The sequence below is a fragment of the Podarcis gaigeae genome (assembly GCF_964106915.1).
Source record: "Podarcis gaigeae genome assembly, chromosome: 10".
In the NCBI taxonomy this organism is placed as follows: Eukaryota; Metazoa; Chordata; class Lepidosauria; order Squamata; family Lacertidae; genus Podarcis; species Podarcis gaigeae.
In genome coordinates, this window is record NC_139686.1 from 33,684,193 (window position 1) to 33,700,635 (window position 16,443).

The following is a 16,443-nucleotide window of genomic DNA, read 5'->3' on the forward strand; positions in this document are numbered from 1 at the left end:
CCCACAACTGACATACTGGAAGAGTTAAAAACATTACACGCAAACACTTCCCAAGCTGATATGGGGATCAGGGACTTTGCCTTGGATAGAGCTGCTAATCAACCACGGAGGCTTCTGTTGCTACTTTCAGGTTGGGAAAAAAAGTATAGAAATTACCTATAACCCCCTAAAGAAACATAAAGGATGCAGCATTGTTTTTGTATGCAACTTCGCTGGTCCTTCCCTACCCCCAACTACGTTGAACGAAACCACCACCCTGAAACCAGTTGATAACAGCCCTTTGCAATGCAATCCTATGCAAGTTTATTGAGAAGTAAATTCCACTGTGCATAATAGGCTGTACGACACTCTGGAACGAATTAAGTTCTTAACCAGAGGTACCACTGTATTCCCTAGGAGGAGCGTTTAGTCTTAAAGGTTGTTTTTCCCTTTCCCGCCTTTCTACCAAGAAGAGTGCAAGAACCGCAATTCCCAGCATCCTTTGCTTCTGGGTCCTGAACCTACCTATTAGGTGACCACGCTGTGCCTGTGCTCCAAATGTTCAAGCTGAACGGCTTTGTTTTTGTAATGAACTGAGAGCGGAGTGGGGCTCAGTGTAGTAAGTGCCAGATAATGGAGGAGACCGGCTGTTCAGCAGCCTAAACGTGTGCATCTTTCCGAGGGCTATTTCTTGCTCAGGCATTATGTTAGTCGCCTCTTACTGTTGTGGGGTCTTCTCGGCTGCAAGGGCGCTTTGGCTCGAGTCAGTGAGCGTCCAAGATGTCGGCGCCGTTGGCGGTAATTTCAGGTACGGGGAGGCCCGTGTGGGGCTCGGAGGCCGTGAAGGGAGGTGTCGGTTCCTCAGTGTGACCCCGGCTCCCCCCCCCCAGTTCGGGAGCGAGGGGCTCCTGGCGCCCTTCTCTTCACGGCGGGAGGGACCATCGTGCGGCCCGTCGTGGCGCCTCCTCCTATCTTCCACTCCAACATATACTACTGACGGCGTTCCTACATATATGCCTTGCAATCCTCCATGTGGCTACTTGGAAGTAAGTCCCGTTGACTTCAATGGGATTTGCTACCAGGTAAACGGATGTAGGGTTGCATCCCGCAGCTGCATCGTGCCCGTCCTTTCAGTTTGTAGCGCCTCTCAATTGGCTTCGCCCATACAATTTTCACAGCTCGGTGCCAGTATATAAATGTAACCGACAATAAATCGGTTTGTGGTGTTTTTTTTAAACATAAGTGGGATGCTGCCCCTCTCTCCCCTCGCGCCAACACTCACTGCTATGACAGTGTAACTCAGCATAGGGCTCCTTCTGGGTCATTCAGAATTGTCTGTGCTTTCTGCTTGGTAACCTCTGATCTCGTCCATTTGGCTACACTGATAAAACATTCAGTAAAATAATGACGTTATGGAACTTTTAACGAAAATGTTTTTTGAAGCCTGTTTTGGAGTTCATACATCTGGCTGAATAACTTTCATCATACTTGGACCGCTAATCTCCATTGGTTAAGTACACTTTGATGCAGCTAGAATGGCAACTATAATTGCCTGGGAAGCAATTATGGGGAAGTCCGAGAAAAGAGGCTTATGAAAAGGAGGTTAAGAAAGTTAGATCTATGTTTTCTTTTTGTGTGTGTCTGTTGTTGTATGTATTATTTAGTGGTGTTGTGTCGATAAAATTGGAAAATCAATAAAAAATTATTTTAAAAAAATATATAATTGCCTGGGAAGCTGCGCCTTTCCTTGTGTTTGCCTACTTTTCATTTCCAAGTTGCTAATACATTTAGCTGTCGAGATGCTTCATTTTTTGCATATTTTCTATATGGGAAACACTTTTGGTTAGGAAATGGAATAAACTCCCACGTCCATCAGAATAACTTGGTTCGTACAAAAACACTAAGCTCAATGATGGCTTAGTAGTGCAAATACACAAGTGTGAGTGCTCCCAGAGTGGACATCATGGCTGCTTTTCATCTGTGGGCCAAGGCATGGTTTGGCATAGCACATTGTCCAAACTTGGGCTTGTGGTTTGTCTCATCCAATCAAATCATGAGCTGTAGCCAATGTTTTGCCTTGGTTTACAACTTGTGGTTTGCCTAGAGGAGACAAGCCATGAGCACGGGTTCTAAGCTAAACCATGCGGTAGCTCACAGCAACACAGCAAGACCAGAGGAGGAGCAAAGCAGCTGTAAGTTCCCCTTTGGAAGGCTGCATATTTGTGCAAAGTCATAGTTCAACTTAGCGGTTCACGCAAACTGAGGCATTGTGTGCCCAGTGGCTCCTGTCTGGGATCTTCACACGTGCGAGTGTGCACAGAGGTTTTATGCTTTGTCCTGTGCAAAGCAGCTGTTTGGGATATTTAATATAAAAGGCAACCTGAAGTCTGTGCTGGCTCTTCCATGAGGACTCCTTTTTACTCCCCTTCCCCACCTTTTGTTTCTCTAATCAGTTGAAATACATCTGAATATTGGATGAAGGGTACCATTATCATATTAGTGTGTGTACTGTATAAGCAAGTGAACATTCTCCATCTTGAACCTCAATTACTCCAGCATATCTGGCTTGGGGGTTGAATTATTCTGTTTTACATAAAGTGAATGCAAGAAACCCCCATCTAGTGTGTACCTCTTCAAGACTGAAGCAGCCACTACTGCTTATAATACAGTTAAGGTGGCATTACTATCTGTATGGCAGCAGGACTGCTGGTTTTGCTACACCTTTTAGATAATTCATTTGATTTAATCGTGTGTGTTTTTTAATGTTTTGTCACAATCTCCTGTTGTGAAAGTATTGTTTATATTATTTTTAGCTGCCAGTTTGTGGGGGCCCTACAAAGACATTTGGCAGGCAGTAGTTAATGCTATCTGGAAAAGGCAACCTGAAGCAACACATCTTCTTGACCAGATCTTAAAGAAATACAAGTCTGACTTCATATCTCTCTTCAGAAATCCGGTAAAAAGTAAACCTCTGCTCTATTGGGAGATGGGTGGTAAAAAGTTTAGTTTGTATTGCACTTGTTTATTGAAATCATGTTTCATATGGTAACTGTATTAAGACTGCACCTAATGGGGAAATGCTGTTGAGCTCATTCTCATGGTTTGGAGAATTGACAGTATGATGACATACTGTACATATGAAATGTCCTTTCATTTTTCTTATGCATTTTTGGTCAGAGGTGGCAATTCTAATTTGTTTGTTTTGTAGCCAAAGAATGCCCAACAGCATGAAAAGGTTCAGAAAGCAAGTACAGAAGGAGTTGCTATCCAGGGCCAACAAGGAACCAGACTCTTACCAGAGCAGCTAATCAGAGAGGCCTTCATTTTGAGTGATCTTTTTGATATTGGGGAGTTGGCAGCTGTTGAACTCCTTCTAGCAGGTAATGTGATATTGGAATGGGAACAAGCTGACCTATTCTATTCTGTTCTATTCTGTTCTATTCTGAAGAGACATACCTCTGTTTTAGGGGTATGTCTGTGTCTCTCCATAGCTCTTGTCTCTTTACACCATTAGCAAAAGTAGAATAGATGATTCAAAATAAAAGTAGCAGATTTTCATCATTACTAAAGCTGGAATAATTTCTTGCAGAATGTGATATGCATGTTTGCATGCATACATACACACCTTACTTGCTCATGAGGCTGTAAAATTGTCAGGCTAATTGCACAACTGATATTAAAATATTAAATTAATATTAAAATAGTAAATGGGGACTTCTCTTATGACTGTAACTTTCTTCCAGGGGAGCATCAGCAGCCTCGTTTTCCTGGGCTATCTAGGGGTTTAGTAGCTGTTCTTTTATACTGGGATGGAAAGCGATGCATTGCAAATTCATTGCGGACACTCATCCAGTCTCGGCGAGGCAAGACATGGACACTGGAACTCAGGTCTGTATTCTTAAGCAACAGCTTCTGAAAATACCTAAACTAAAACAGTAACAATATTTCTATGTTGAACCTAGATTTTTTTGAAGTACTGCAGAAGGGAGAGATTCGCCCCTGTTTTCCCCTATAAATTATGATTCTGCTTTTGGCATTTTGCTTTGTCTCCATCACAGAAGCTTCTGTTTTTCACATTTGTTTTAATGGTGTTTCTGGAATTTGTTCCTTTTGATTTCAGTCCTGAATTGGTATCCATAACAACACGCTTTACAGATGAACTGATGGAGCAGGGTCTCACACATAAAATTCTGACTTTGGTGTCTCAAATTGATGTAAACACTGAGTTTGAGAAGCTGCAGAGAGACCGAGGATTAGGCAGTGAGAAACATCGCAAAGAGGTAAATGCTTAAGATGTTAGAGACAGTAAGTACTTGAAAATTTTGAAATCAGTGGGGCTGACCTTTGAATAAACATGGATAGTATTGTTTTGTATATGATAAATAGCATATTTTGAAGCTACATATGTAGTAACTTGGTTTTTATTTTTATTTTTATTTTTTTTTAGGTTTCTGATCTCATCAAGGAGTGTAGGCAGGCACTGGCAGAGAGCTTATTTGTTTGGGCTTGTCAGTCACCGCTGAGCCGGGATGATACTTTAATCCTGATTACTTACTTAGAGAAAGTGACTGTGGAAGCTGATGGTTCATTGGACAGAGTAAACTTGGCACTTCTTATGGCACTCCTCTATTGCTTTGATGTCAGCTTTCTAGAACAGGCCACTGAAGATCGAGAAGGTAAAACTGGTTTTCTGGCTACGCCAAAAGATATGTCATTCATATAGATTAAGATGAGTTAAATTTCTGCTGTTTCCCAGACTTCCCCATTTCTTCTCCACAGTTCTTAATTGAATTGTTCACAAAATTTGATGGGAGCTATTTAGCTCTGAATTACAAAATAAAAGAGGTGAAAGAGGTTATTGTATTTGCTGAGTCACCCATTTTATTTTCAGTGGACTTGAAACAACATTTCTTTCTGTATTAAACTTCTATTTTGTATTTGCTTTTTTAAAAAATGTAGAACTGATGCACCAGCTGCCACTGTTAACAGAGAGACAATATATAGCTGCAATCCATACACGCCTTCAGGATGCTCGGCCTTGGAAACTGCCAGGACTTCAAGGAACTGTTAGGTTAGCCTGGGCTCTAGCCTTGCGTGGAATTTCACAGTTCACTGATGTGACAGGTAATCTGATTCATAGACAAGAACCTCAATCTCACCTGTTTCCTTTGCTTAGCGGAGGAAGCCAATCCATCATGCATATTCCTTTGTTTAAGCTGCCAACCCTTAAGTATGCTGTTTATGAAATGTATGCACAGTTAGTAGCTTAATATAAACAAACAAACAAACAATTATTAATTATTATGGTCGGAGACCAGCTTGTGAAACACAAATGGGACTACAATCCCAAAAGCAAAGCAAACATTTAAAACAATATACAACAATGGATTTAAAGTTTAAAAATGTGATAGTAGCTTTATTAGTCTGTCTCTTGCATTCATTTTTCTTCATTCTCTTCAGCACTTGCAGAATTTGCTGAGGCAGATGAAGCAATGGCAGAGTTAGCAATTGCAGACAACGTTTTCTTGTTCCTTACTGAATCTGTGGTGAGAGCTGAAAACTTCTACCAAGAGGAATTTTACATACGTAGAATCCACAACCTTACCACTGACTTTCTTGCTCTCATGCCAATGAAGGTAAGTTGTATTTTTGTGGACTGGATATAAGTAGGACAAATATTCCAATGCAATCTATTTATGCAGACTAATATAAGCATTTCAGTGTGGAAATTATGTCTTACATTTTGTGTTCATATATGTGTGAAATTTTAAAATAAACGCGGTGACCATTTTGTGCTTGTCCAATTGACAACTGGGTCCTTGCCTGGGGGTTACATTCCAAGGATGGCATGTGTGTGCAAAAACACATATACTTGAACCACCACTGCACAAGCAATCTTACCTTCTGGAACTATTGGGCCAAAAGGGTCTTACCCCACCAAGCAAGGCAGAGTGCTTAAAACCTTGCTGTCCCTGGAGATTTTAGCTGGCCAGGCTTCAACCATGTAAAGATGAAATTGCACGTTAAATGTACGTAAGTTGCATGCATACTGCACATTGTTTGGCTAAATCCTGTCTTAAGCCCCAATGACCAGTTTAAGTAATTTAATATATTTTTTTCTTAAAAAAAGGAACTACTTGCTGTTGTGGTCCTTGCCCTCTTCCAGATTGTGCACAGAGTAGTACTATTTTGGCTGGTTGGCTCACCATCTTTACTATTTGCTGGGGTAGTTCTCTTTTCTAGTAACAATCTCTCAACTTGGTCATGTTAATCTTACATAGATCTTCTTGAAAGTCATTCTCATTCTGTTTAATGGGACTTACTCCAAGGTTAAATATACATAAGCTGCCATTGTATACCCATATACTTTTGGAGGAAGCTCCATAGAATTCAGTGAGTTTTATTTCTGGGTATACATGTATAGGATTGTGCTGTTCAGCTGTTAATTTGAATTAAACTACTTGCATAGGCATCCTTCAATGTTTGCTGACTAGCTTTATATTATATATGATATAATTATCCAATCTGGAGAATTCTAGTAATAGGCCTGAGCTTCATTTGAAGGAGTCATGCTTTTTTATTCTATTCAGTTGCCTGCTATTGTTTTATGAAACAGATACAATTGCACTTTTTCTACATGGTGACTAACTTTTTGGGGAATGGGGGGGGGCAATTCAGCTAGAATGAGACATGTTTCAGTCCCATAGATTTCAGTGAGAGAGACAAGCATGTGATCAATTTTGTACCTTTGAAATCAGTGGGTCTTAAATATATGTAATTAGTAAAGTCAACAGTTTTCTCTTATCTTATATGCATCCTTGGTACTGGTGTAAAGAACCAGTTCCTCTTACAGTGTGGTACATCTTTAAGGGAACATTTAAAAAGATTCTAGTGGCCCTTTCATAAATACATGCTAATGAGGTTAAGTCAAGTGCCTGTAAAAGCTGTCTGCTTTTGTTCGCTTCCTAGTTAATTATCAATAAATTTATTTCCTTGGCAAACTGTGTAGGTGAAACAACTAAGAAACCGTGCTGATGAAGATGCTCGCATGATACACATGAGTATACAGTTGGGTAATGAGCCACCTCTTTCTCTTAGACGGGATCTGGAGCATCTGATGTTTTTAGTAAGTTCTTTTAAAAATAAAATGTTGAGAAGTCGTAATAGTTTCATTTTTTAAAAAAATGGTACATTGGTTAAAAATAATACAGTTGGAATAGCAAGAACATTGGTGCCAAATCTTATATTAAATACACTTCTGGCACCTCTCAGGTGGGCTCCATTGCAATTATAAGAGAAGCATTCATGGTGAGTTCTGGCAACTCTTTTTCTAGAAAAATGGCACTTTTGTATCCCACTTAAAAAATACCAGATGTGATGTAAGGTATTCTAAAGTTGCTATATTTCTTCTTAACGCTGGCAAATTAGTCTTTAGTCTGAAAAAGTTGTGTAAGTTTTGAAAGCTGCCCCAGGGAGTTTTGTGACTGTGGAAGGGAATAGTGTTAACATAGCTGGGGCTGCTGCTAATGGAATCTGTTTTGTATTTGAATTTGGCGCACGGATGATAATCAGGTGAAAGGCAATGTTCCTAAAGATCATGATAGGCTATAGTGTGTGTGTGTGTGTGTAGGTAGGTAGGTAGGTAGGTAGGTATATAGGACTCACATTATTTCTGTTCTATAGATTGCTGAGTTGTACAAGAAGGATCCATTTAATTTGGAGCTTGCTCTTGAGTACTGGTGTCCTTCAGAGCCCCTGCAGAGTTCCACCATCATAGGATCGTATATTGGGATAGCCCATCAAAGACCACCTCAGCGTCAGGTGAGAAAATACCCAGTTCCCTCTGCTGTTGTTTGGGCTTGAGTTTTCTTGAAACGAGCATAGCCAATGGGCAGGGATGATGGGAATTGTAGTTCAGCCATGTCTGGAGGGCCGAAAGTTCTCCATGCCTGCCCTAGTGCCTTGGAAGGTGTGGGGAATTCTTCTACAACCGGTACCAGTTTTAAGAAAATCAAGGCTAGAAAAGTGATTTGATTTTGGTTGTTAGCGTCTGAACAGACTGTGTACATTACAAGTTATTTTAAAACTTTAACTTTGGGGGCCTTTCGCTTTTTGTCATATATTTCTTCCTAGGCAAATGTTTCTATACTTTTTTTGTAGGTTGTTTTGTCTAAATTTGTTAGACAAATGGGAGACCTCCTTCCATCAACAATTTACATTCCTTACCTGAAAATGCTCCGGGGATTAGCCAATGGGCCCCAGTGCTCTCATTACTGCTTTACTTTGCTGAAGGGCAATGGCAGCAGCCATGGTAAGAAATAAGGCCTCAAATAGGCCAACATACTTTCCCATTCACTTGAATCTGTTGCAGCAGAACCTCAGTACTAATGCATTATTTGCAAGGCAGCCTATCCGGAAGAAAACAAGGAAGTGAATGCTTTAGTCTTAATACTGAGTTGGATGAACCAGTGGTCTGATTCAGTATGAGGCAGCTTTCTTCATGTCTGAGGGACAGAGTATCATGGTATAAACCAGGGGTCAGCAAACTTTTTCTGCAGGGGGCCGGTCCACTGTCCCTCAGACCTTGTGGGGGGGTGGACAATATTTTTTTGGGGGGGGAATTCCCCCCCCCCCGGCACTCCTCTCCCTTCTTCACAGGACTGGACAAGCCCCAGTGGCTGTTTACCTGTGCCTTCAAGCAGCAGGGGCTGGTGTCAGCAGAGGGACGATGAGCGGCGTGAAAGGGCTGGCTCTGGAGAGGGGCTGCTTAAAATGGCGCTCAGCCAACCGCAGCTCAACAAAGCCCATCCCCTTCCTCCTCTAGGCAGGGTGGGGAGAAGCCAGGGGGAGGGAGGGAGGGAGGAGGCGCCGCCACCGCGGTGTGTGTGTGTGTGTGTGGAAATGGCGCAGCCCAAACGATCAGAATCCCCATGCTGATCCACGCAGTGATTCCCAGACCGTCTGATTGATCCAGAAGGCAATTGGACCGGATCCGGCCCCCAGGCCTTAGTTTGCTGACCCATGGTATAAACAAATGGGACTTTCCCTGCCCACTAAGTATACTCAGTTGTTTTTGGTTTCCCTTTGCAGGTTTTTCCACTGAAGATTTATTGGTTTTTTTAAATATTATAATATAGGCTTGCTAGTGTTTTTCAGATGATATGCAATAAAAATGTTTAATCTTAAATTTAGGGCAGGTTTTGTTTTTTCAGGTGTAAGCTTAATTAACATAATCTGTACTCATGCAGATATTTCCCCCCCTTTCTAGCTGAAAACATCCAAGGAGCAGGTGGCAGTCCTGTCTCCTGGGAGCATTTCTTCCACTCTCTGATGCTGTACCATGAACACCTGCGGAAAGATTTGCCTAGTGCAGATAGCATTCAGTATCGTCACCTTCCTCTCAGAGGCATCACCCAGAAAGAACAGGATGGATTGATTTCATTTTTGCAACTTACAGAAACTATAGTGAAATGGGTAAATAGGCCTTTCCTTTAATGGTTGATGCATTCAGGATTCCGTTTGTCCATTATTTTATGAATTAAGTTGGCTTTACAAACCCAGCACATTTTATATGAAAAGTCAGATGTACTAGAGGAAAATTGATACAGCCATTGATAGACTTGAACTGAAGTTCATTTTGACTGGGAGGAAAATAGAAAGTGAGGAAAATATTAGTGTTGGATTCTTATTTGTAATATAATTGGCCCCATAATGACATTGCTTAGCTTTTGTTTGAATCATCAGAGGTCACTGGTGCTCTTTCTCTCCTTTCTAGAGTGAGAATGCCCGCTTGGCTCTCTGTGAACACCCTCAGTGGACACCAGTGGTTATAATTTTGGGACTTCTGCAATGTAGCATCCATCCCATTTTGAAAGCAGAGTTATTAGAGACTCTTTCAGCCTTTGGGAAATCTCCGGAAATTGCTGCTTCACTGTGGCAGTCATTGGAATACACCCAGGTATCTTAACTTTTTTCATGGCAGTTTAACCCTTAGTGCAATCCTGTACGTATTCTGACACTATTTAGCAATGTATGCTCTGAATACTAGAAGTTCATGCTTTCCCCCAAATTCTATTTTATTAAACTGTTGCTAGTTCTTACTTAAAAATCAGGTGGAGTTAATTATATGCATGGCATTGTTTTCTGTGTTCAGAATATTGGGCTGTAGCAGCAGCAGCTGAAACAGAATGAAAAAGTGCAAGTCCAATTGATTCCCCTTCTGTGATGTATTTTTTGCTTATGTATTATAAATCTGTACTGGCAGATTCTGAATAAGGTTAAGAAGAAAGGCAGGTTTCCCTTTTTGTGGAGAGAAGGTGGGAATGTGTCTTGTGGTAAATACAGCTGATCATGCTAGCACTCTAGTCCTTTTAGGTCCGATCAAGAAAATTGTGCTGCCTACAAAGGAGAGCCAGCGCAGATGCAATGCAGCCTTATATTTAATAATTTTCCTGGTAATCCTAGGTGACCAGGTATTCAATAAAGCAAATGAGCAAGTTGGTGGAATAGAAGTGGATTGCTGTGTCGCTCCTCGACTGCTTTTTAGTAGAAGCAATTTTGTTAATAGCCTGTGTTTCTATGCTAGCTGCAGAAGGGAGCTGCTTCTGTTCTGTGGCCAACATGGAAATTTAGGCTAGTGGCCTCTTAGCAGGTTTGCAAACATTGGCGGACTTGTAACTTTTGTGTGCTCATTCCCTTGGTGACGGGAAAAGCCGATAGGACTTTGCACTCCTTTCCCATAGTTCCTCCTTTCTTGTGCAGGTTTTCCATTCTCCTTTCGTCACCAGTGTTAGTTGTGGTTAGTTGTTACATTTGCACTATATTTGTGAATTTGCAAACTAAATGGAAGAGGATGGGAAGAGGGAGCATGCGACTCAACTCTATAACCGTGGTTAAAGAACGGGAACTGTTACATTTGCATCAGTCTGGTGTTCTCTACTGGGACGGGTATTTTCAGGTGCTGCATTAAAAGCTTGTTGGATAGTTTAATCTGTCTTTCTGGAAGGGTGACAATACCTTTTCATATGGGTAGAAGCTCTTGAAAAGAGTGTGCAAGATAAACAGTGTAGCTCATTTTTTAGCTCTGATGTTCTTTTGATGATTATGAAAAATCATTTCGTTTCTCGTTTGTTTTGAAAGATACTACAAACTGTCAGAACTCCAGGCCAAAGACAAGCCATTGGCATTGAGGTAAAATCTGTTTCTAGTTAGCTACATGGTTGTACAAAGTGAAAAGCTGTAGGACTGCTTCAGCAAAGAGGAGCTTCAGAGTCTTTTACTTGCATATTTAAAAACAGTAATAATAGTGCACATACTCATTTTTTTAAAAAAGTGAAAAGGGGGGGGGGAATCCTTACAAGATGAGTAGACCCCTGAAATTGGTTGTGATGAGCGTTCTGATCCTGTGCAGATTTAAGCATGCCTAAACCTATTGAAGTCAATTGACTTAGATGCACCTGACTCTCAAACTGCAAGCACTGTTGGAAGCAATGAGGGTTGTTGTGACTTAACTTATTTCACTGATTACTAATTAACTTGGCTGTGGCTAATTTCAGCTTAATTGAGGCCATAGACATTGAAAAGCAATAGGCAAATTAAAAACCTACTAAAACTTAATGCCCTACCCCCTTTTAGTCATTTTTTTGAAGGCAAACATGCCTTGTGCTATCCATCTGGTTGTGGTGAAACATGAGAATCTATTGTAACTGTGTAAAAAAACCAAAAAACCTATAGATACATTCTGACATTATGATGCACTAAATTACATTTTTAATAATGTTTGTTTCTCTGTTTTCCTGCAAAGGTTGAATTGAATGAAATTGAATCCCGGTGTGAGGAGTATCCTTTAACTCGTGCTTTCTGCCGGCTCATTAGCACACTGGTGGAGAGTTCATTTCCTTCTAACCTGGGCGCTGGCTTGCGCCCACCAGGCTTTGATCCATATCTGCAATTTCTGAGAGATTCTGTGTTTCTTCGATTTCGTACAAGGGCCTATCGGCGAGCTGCTGAGAAGGTAGCTTCTGCTTCTAAATATGTATTGTTTTTAAATAACTTCTATAGATGTTTCTAAACTTGATGGTGTAGACTTTTTAAAGTGATTGGATGTTTTGCTAATTTCTGCCCCTAAGATTTACAGCTAATAACATTAAATCTGAGTTGAGCTAGTGACTGGGTTCCATGTATTCCACTACCATAACATGATGCTCAGAATTAGAAGATTAGCGATACTTCGGAAGAGCTGTAGCTCAGTAGTAGAGTCAGGTACAATTCCTGGCCATCTCCAAGAGTGGCTGGGAAAGGCTTCTGTCTGACTGCATGGAGAGCCACTGTCAGACAACATAGATTGTACTGAGCTACTTGGACTAATAGCCTGATTCTGCATAAGGGATCTTTTTATCTTACTAAAATGGGAAGCTGAGGTTTGAGATGTCCACTTTTAAAATAATATTTTGTGTGTGCTTTTCTTGACAGTGGGAAGTAGCGGAAGCAGTTCTAGAGGTTTTTTACAAGCTGCTGAGAGATTACGAACCTCAGCTTGAAGATTTTGTGGACCAATATGTGGAGTTACAAGGTATGCACTTTCCTGGTTTGTCTTTAGCTCCGTTTTTGTATCTTGTTTGGGGAGGAAAGCAAAATGGTGACCAATTCTCCTGCTGGCTTTTAGACTGGTCCTTCAGACTCAGAAAAATAGTTCTGGGGGAAGCTAGCAAGGAGGAATTGACTGTGGTCTAGCAAGGAGGAATTGACTGTGGTCTAACAGGCAAACAGAATGAGCAAATACAGAGTTATAAATTCAGAGAAGAAAGTACTACAATGTCAAAAGCAGCTGGGTTTTGTCATTGTATTGAAGCTGGTATAGGAGAAGAAGGGGTAGTGACTGTGTTTTGCTTCGAAAAAAAGCAATGAATTTTTTTGGACAAACTATAATGCCGATATTACTGAATTGCACTTTTAATTTTTTAGGAGAAGAAATTATAGCTTATAAACCACCTGGATTTAACCTGATGTATCATCTGTTGAATGAGTCACCAATGTTGGAACTGTGTCTTAGCTTGCTGGAAGAAGGGGTTAAACAACTAGATACCTATGCTCCTTTCCCTGGTATGTAGCAAAAATAAATTAAAAATTCAACTTAAAAAAATATTTTGATGCTACTTACTGTATAGCCAGTGAACTGAATCCTTCATTATGTAGATCCACTGCAAAGAAAGCTGTTGAATAAAAGTTGGTCATTCTTGAGTGGGGTCTTTTAATGCAAACGGTGACTTCTTATGGCTCTATTAATGCACATATGTAGATTGACTGCAGCATTATTTGTTTCCCTCATAAGCGTTCTAGGCATGGAAGCGGGATTGTCTTTATTTCCTTTCCTTCCATAGGAAAGAAGCACTTGGAGAAAGCTGTACAATATTGCCTTGGCCTGCTTAATCTGACCCTACAGAAAGAGAACCTTTTCATGGACTTGTTAAGGGAAAGCCACCTCTCCCTGATTGTTACATCCCTGGAACAGCTGCTGCAAGGAATCAACCCTCGGACTAAAAAGGCAGACCATGTGGTGAATATTGCCAGGTAGAACCAATGCATTTAGAAAGACAGATGTGGTTCTTGAGAGACTGGCATAATGTGAGACCATTGGGTGCCTGTTGAGAGGTTCCTACAGCTTGCTCTGCTCCTTACATAGATTATCACTATTCAGCCCACTGCAAAGAAATCAAATAATGTCTCTGTACTGACCTGATTTTAAAGATCGGGTCCAAATTACGAATCTGTTCTGAGCAGTTGCCTGTGTCTGAAAACCTTTGGGGTTTCCCCTGGGTCTACTGATGCCCTCCTTCTGTGTGTGTGTGTGTGTGGTTTTGGTTATAAACAGCTGGCACTTGGAACAAATGAGAGCTATTTGTGTATAATATGATTTAGTATCATATATATATGTCTGATGTAGCCGCATGCAGCAGCAGCATATGGGGGTGGAATGGGGAGAGCAGTAGCATCACCTTGCTGGTGGCAGTGGTGCTGTGTTTGTGTCGATGGGACAGGGTGAAGCAGTGGCAGGGCTGACAACGGCAGCCCACAGGTGTGCACAGCAGTGATGGCAACCCAGAGCTTGACCTTGCTGCTGCCTCCTGCCATCTCAGTCACAGTGAACAATGCTGCTGCTGCTACTCTCGCCTCCCTTCACCTGCTTCTGCATACATATTTTTAGCCTAGATACTAATTTTTATGAATAATAATAATTTTATGATATATACCCCACTCCAGCAACACTGGACGGCTTCCAGCATGGAAGCATTATTAAGACTCCCTTTCCCCCCTTTTCTCTGGCATTTCTGGTTGGAATTGACAATTCCTATGTTCTTGTAATTTTCAAGGTATCTTTATCATGGCAATACCAATCCTGAACTGGCTTTTGAAAGTTCCAAGATCCTGTGTTGCATTTCCTGTAATTCTAATATTCAGGTCAAATTGATTGGAGATTTCACACAAGACCAGGTAACTGTTGTTACATTTGTTTTTTATGCAAGGGAGGGGAAGAATGATGTAGCCAGCACATGGCTTTACTGTTAGAATGGTTTCTAACCAGGTCAGAGTTGTTTACATTTGTATGGTTCTCAGGACCTTCCCATCTAGTCAGCAATCAAATATTACTTAACTTTAGCATTAAGGCTGCTTCATGTAACTTGGGATCATTTTCCAAGACTCTCTACAACTGATTTCTGGGGGGAGGAGTCTGCAGATCCTTTATGGTCTGCACAGGACCATATAACTCAAAAGATCTTCATTGGCTACCTGCACAATACAAGGGCCGTTAAGATGTTTTGATGTATTAAATCCTAAAGTCTCAGGACCCAGTTTCCTGAAAGAGACTTTCACCCTATATTGCTCTGCCTGGGCTTCGAGATAGGCAGGGGAGGTCCTAAATCAATCTGTCATTGTATAATACCTCACTATCTTCTCATTTCCATTCTTTGGTTGCAAATCCAGAATATCAGCCAGAAACTAATGGCTGGGTTTGTGGAATGTTTGGACAATGAAGCTGCTGAAGAAATCATTAATCCTGATGAAGGTATGAAAGTAGTCCATGTTTTTTGTACATTAAAATAAGCTGCAGGATAACTTTGAATGAATTATCAAGGATCCTCAGAATGTGACTATTTGCAGAACTGAAAACCATTTTATTAATATATTTTTGGCCTATAATTGAGTTCAGAATCGTGTGTCCTTTTTTCTTATTTTTATATCATTTTGGGCAAAAAGCAGAGCACTAATTTGCAAGCTAGTTTTAAAAGCAATTCTATAAAAGTCACTGCTCCACGAAATACTTTTATGTGGATGGACTGGCAATTTATACTGCTGATAATTCTTTGAGGCATGTTGACACATGGAAATACTTTCGTGTACGCTTCCCTGCCTGGATAGGTCAACACAACTGATTAGGCAAGTGCCTATTTTCCCGTTGTAACAAAAATATTGTACATTATTGCAAATCATGTATGTTTCCATTAAAAGCCATTGGATATTAGAATTGAGCGCTTCATGAATTTGTATCACTGATGTGTATTTTTGGTTCCCAGAACTTGAAGCTGAAAGGAAGCAGGCCCCAATTTACCATGAAACAAGGATTAACATCCTGAACCTTCTCATCGCCTCTTTGGAGTGCAGCCCACCAAATCTTGCCTTGTATCTTCTGGGTTATGAATTCAAGAAGCCTGTGAGCAACACAAACTTGCAAGACCCAGGTACATGGCTGAAGAGGGCAGGGTGGGGGACCTGCTGTTCATATGTTGGAAGGAATCAGCTCAGTAGTAGAAGGAATTTATTTTTGCCCAGAATGGGCAGAAGTTTCACGCTCAGTAGACATAACAAAATGATCTACGTCAGGCTTCCTGAAACTCGGCCCTCCAGATGTTTTGAGACTACAATTCCCATCACCCCTGACCACTGGTCCTGCTAGCTAGGGATCATGGGAGTTGTAGGCCAAAAACATCTGGAGGGCCAAGTCTGAGGAAGCCTGATCTACGTCAAGAGTACTTTACTGTGAGTGATTACAGCTATGACCACATGTTTCATGCCGGCCAGCTGCAAGTGAAAAGTCTTGCAAAAACCAGACACCTTGCAAAACCTGGCAAGACCCAAGAGGAGTCAGACTGAGCCAGATTTAACCCTGCTCATCAGTTGATGTGTGGGGCATTAAATCCTGCTGCTTTGGGGGTGGGAACAGGCATGCAGCAAACCCCACTCTCCCGACCATCAGCTGACATGAATGGGTGTAGCTTGGGGAAAATGGACCCCTTGGAGGGCCAAACTGGACCCCCTGGAGGACCAGGATTGGCCCACAGGCCGAAGGCTGCCCACCCCGATCTACTTGCTGTTCCGTTTGTTAATTATCTTTTCAAATTAGTAAGCAGTATTAACATTAGTGTGCTGTAGAAAGTATATATAAATTTGACAAAATGAATGAATAAT

The 16,443-nt window shown here is 41.2% G+C and overlaps 1 protein-coding gene across 3 annotated transcripts in view; it reads left to right on the forward strand.

Moving 5' to 3' along the window:
• Positions 1–698: 698 nt before the first annotated feature.
• Positions 699–16,443, forward strand: part of NUP205 (nucleoporin 205) — a 32,389-nt gene continuing 16,644 nt past the window's right edge. Inside the window, exons 1-21 of one of the 3 annotated variants that reach the window (XM_083698512.1) lie at positions 699–787; positions 2,793–2,935; positions 3,188–3,359; positions 3,723–3,867; positions 4,100–4,259; positions 4,427–4,655; positions 4,939–5,103; positions 5,440–5,615; positions 6,989–7,105; positions 7,663–7,800; positions 8,140–8,290; positions 9,248–9,453; positions 9,755–9,937; positions 11,119–11,169; positions 11,783–11,992; positions 12,451–12,550; positions 12,943–13,080; positions 13,359–13,548; positions 14,349–14,469; positions 14,962–15,043; positions 15,552–15,716. In XM_083698512.1, coding sequence (XP_083554638.1) covers positions 760–787; positions 2,793–2,935; positions 3,188–3,359; positions 3,723–3,867; positions 4,100–4,259; positions 4,427–4,655; positions 4,939–5,103; positions 5,440–5,615; positions 6,989–7,105; positions 7,663–7,800; positions 8,140–8,290; positions 9,248–9,453; positions 9,755–9,937; positions 11,119–11,169; positions 11,783–11,992; positions 12,451–12,550; positions 12,943–13,080; positions 13,359–13,548; positions 14,349–14,469; positions 14,962–15,043; positions 15,552–15,716 — 3,070 coding nt within the window. In that variant the 5' untranslated portion in view covers positions 699–759. Of the gene's footprint in view, positions 1,062–2,792; positions 2,936–3,187; positions 3,360–3,722; positions 3,868–4,099; positions 4,260–4,426; positions 4,656–4,938; positions 5,104–5,439; positions 5,616–6,988; positions 7,106–7,662; positions 7,801–8,139; positions 8,291–9,247; positions 9,454–9,754; positions 9,938–11,118; positions 11,170–11,782; positions 11,993–12,450; positions 12,551–12,942; positions 13,081–13,358; positions 13,549–14,348; positions 14,470–14,961; positions 15,044–15,551; positions 15,717–16,443 lie in introns of all 3 variants that reach the window. The other 2 variants (XM_083698514.1, XM_083698513.1) reach the window with 2 other exon arrangements.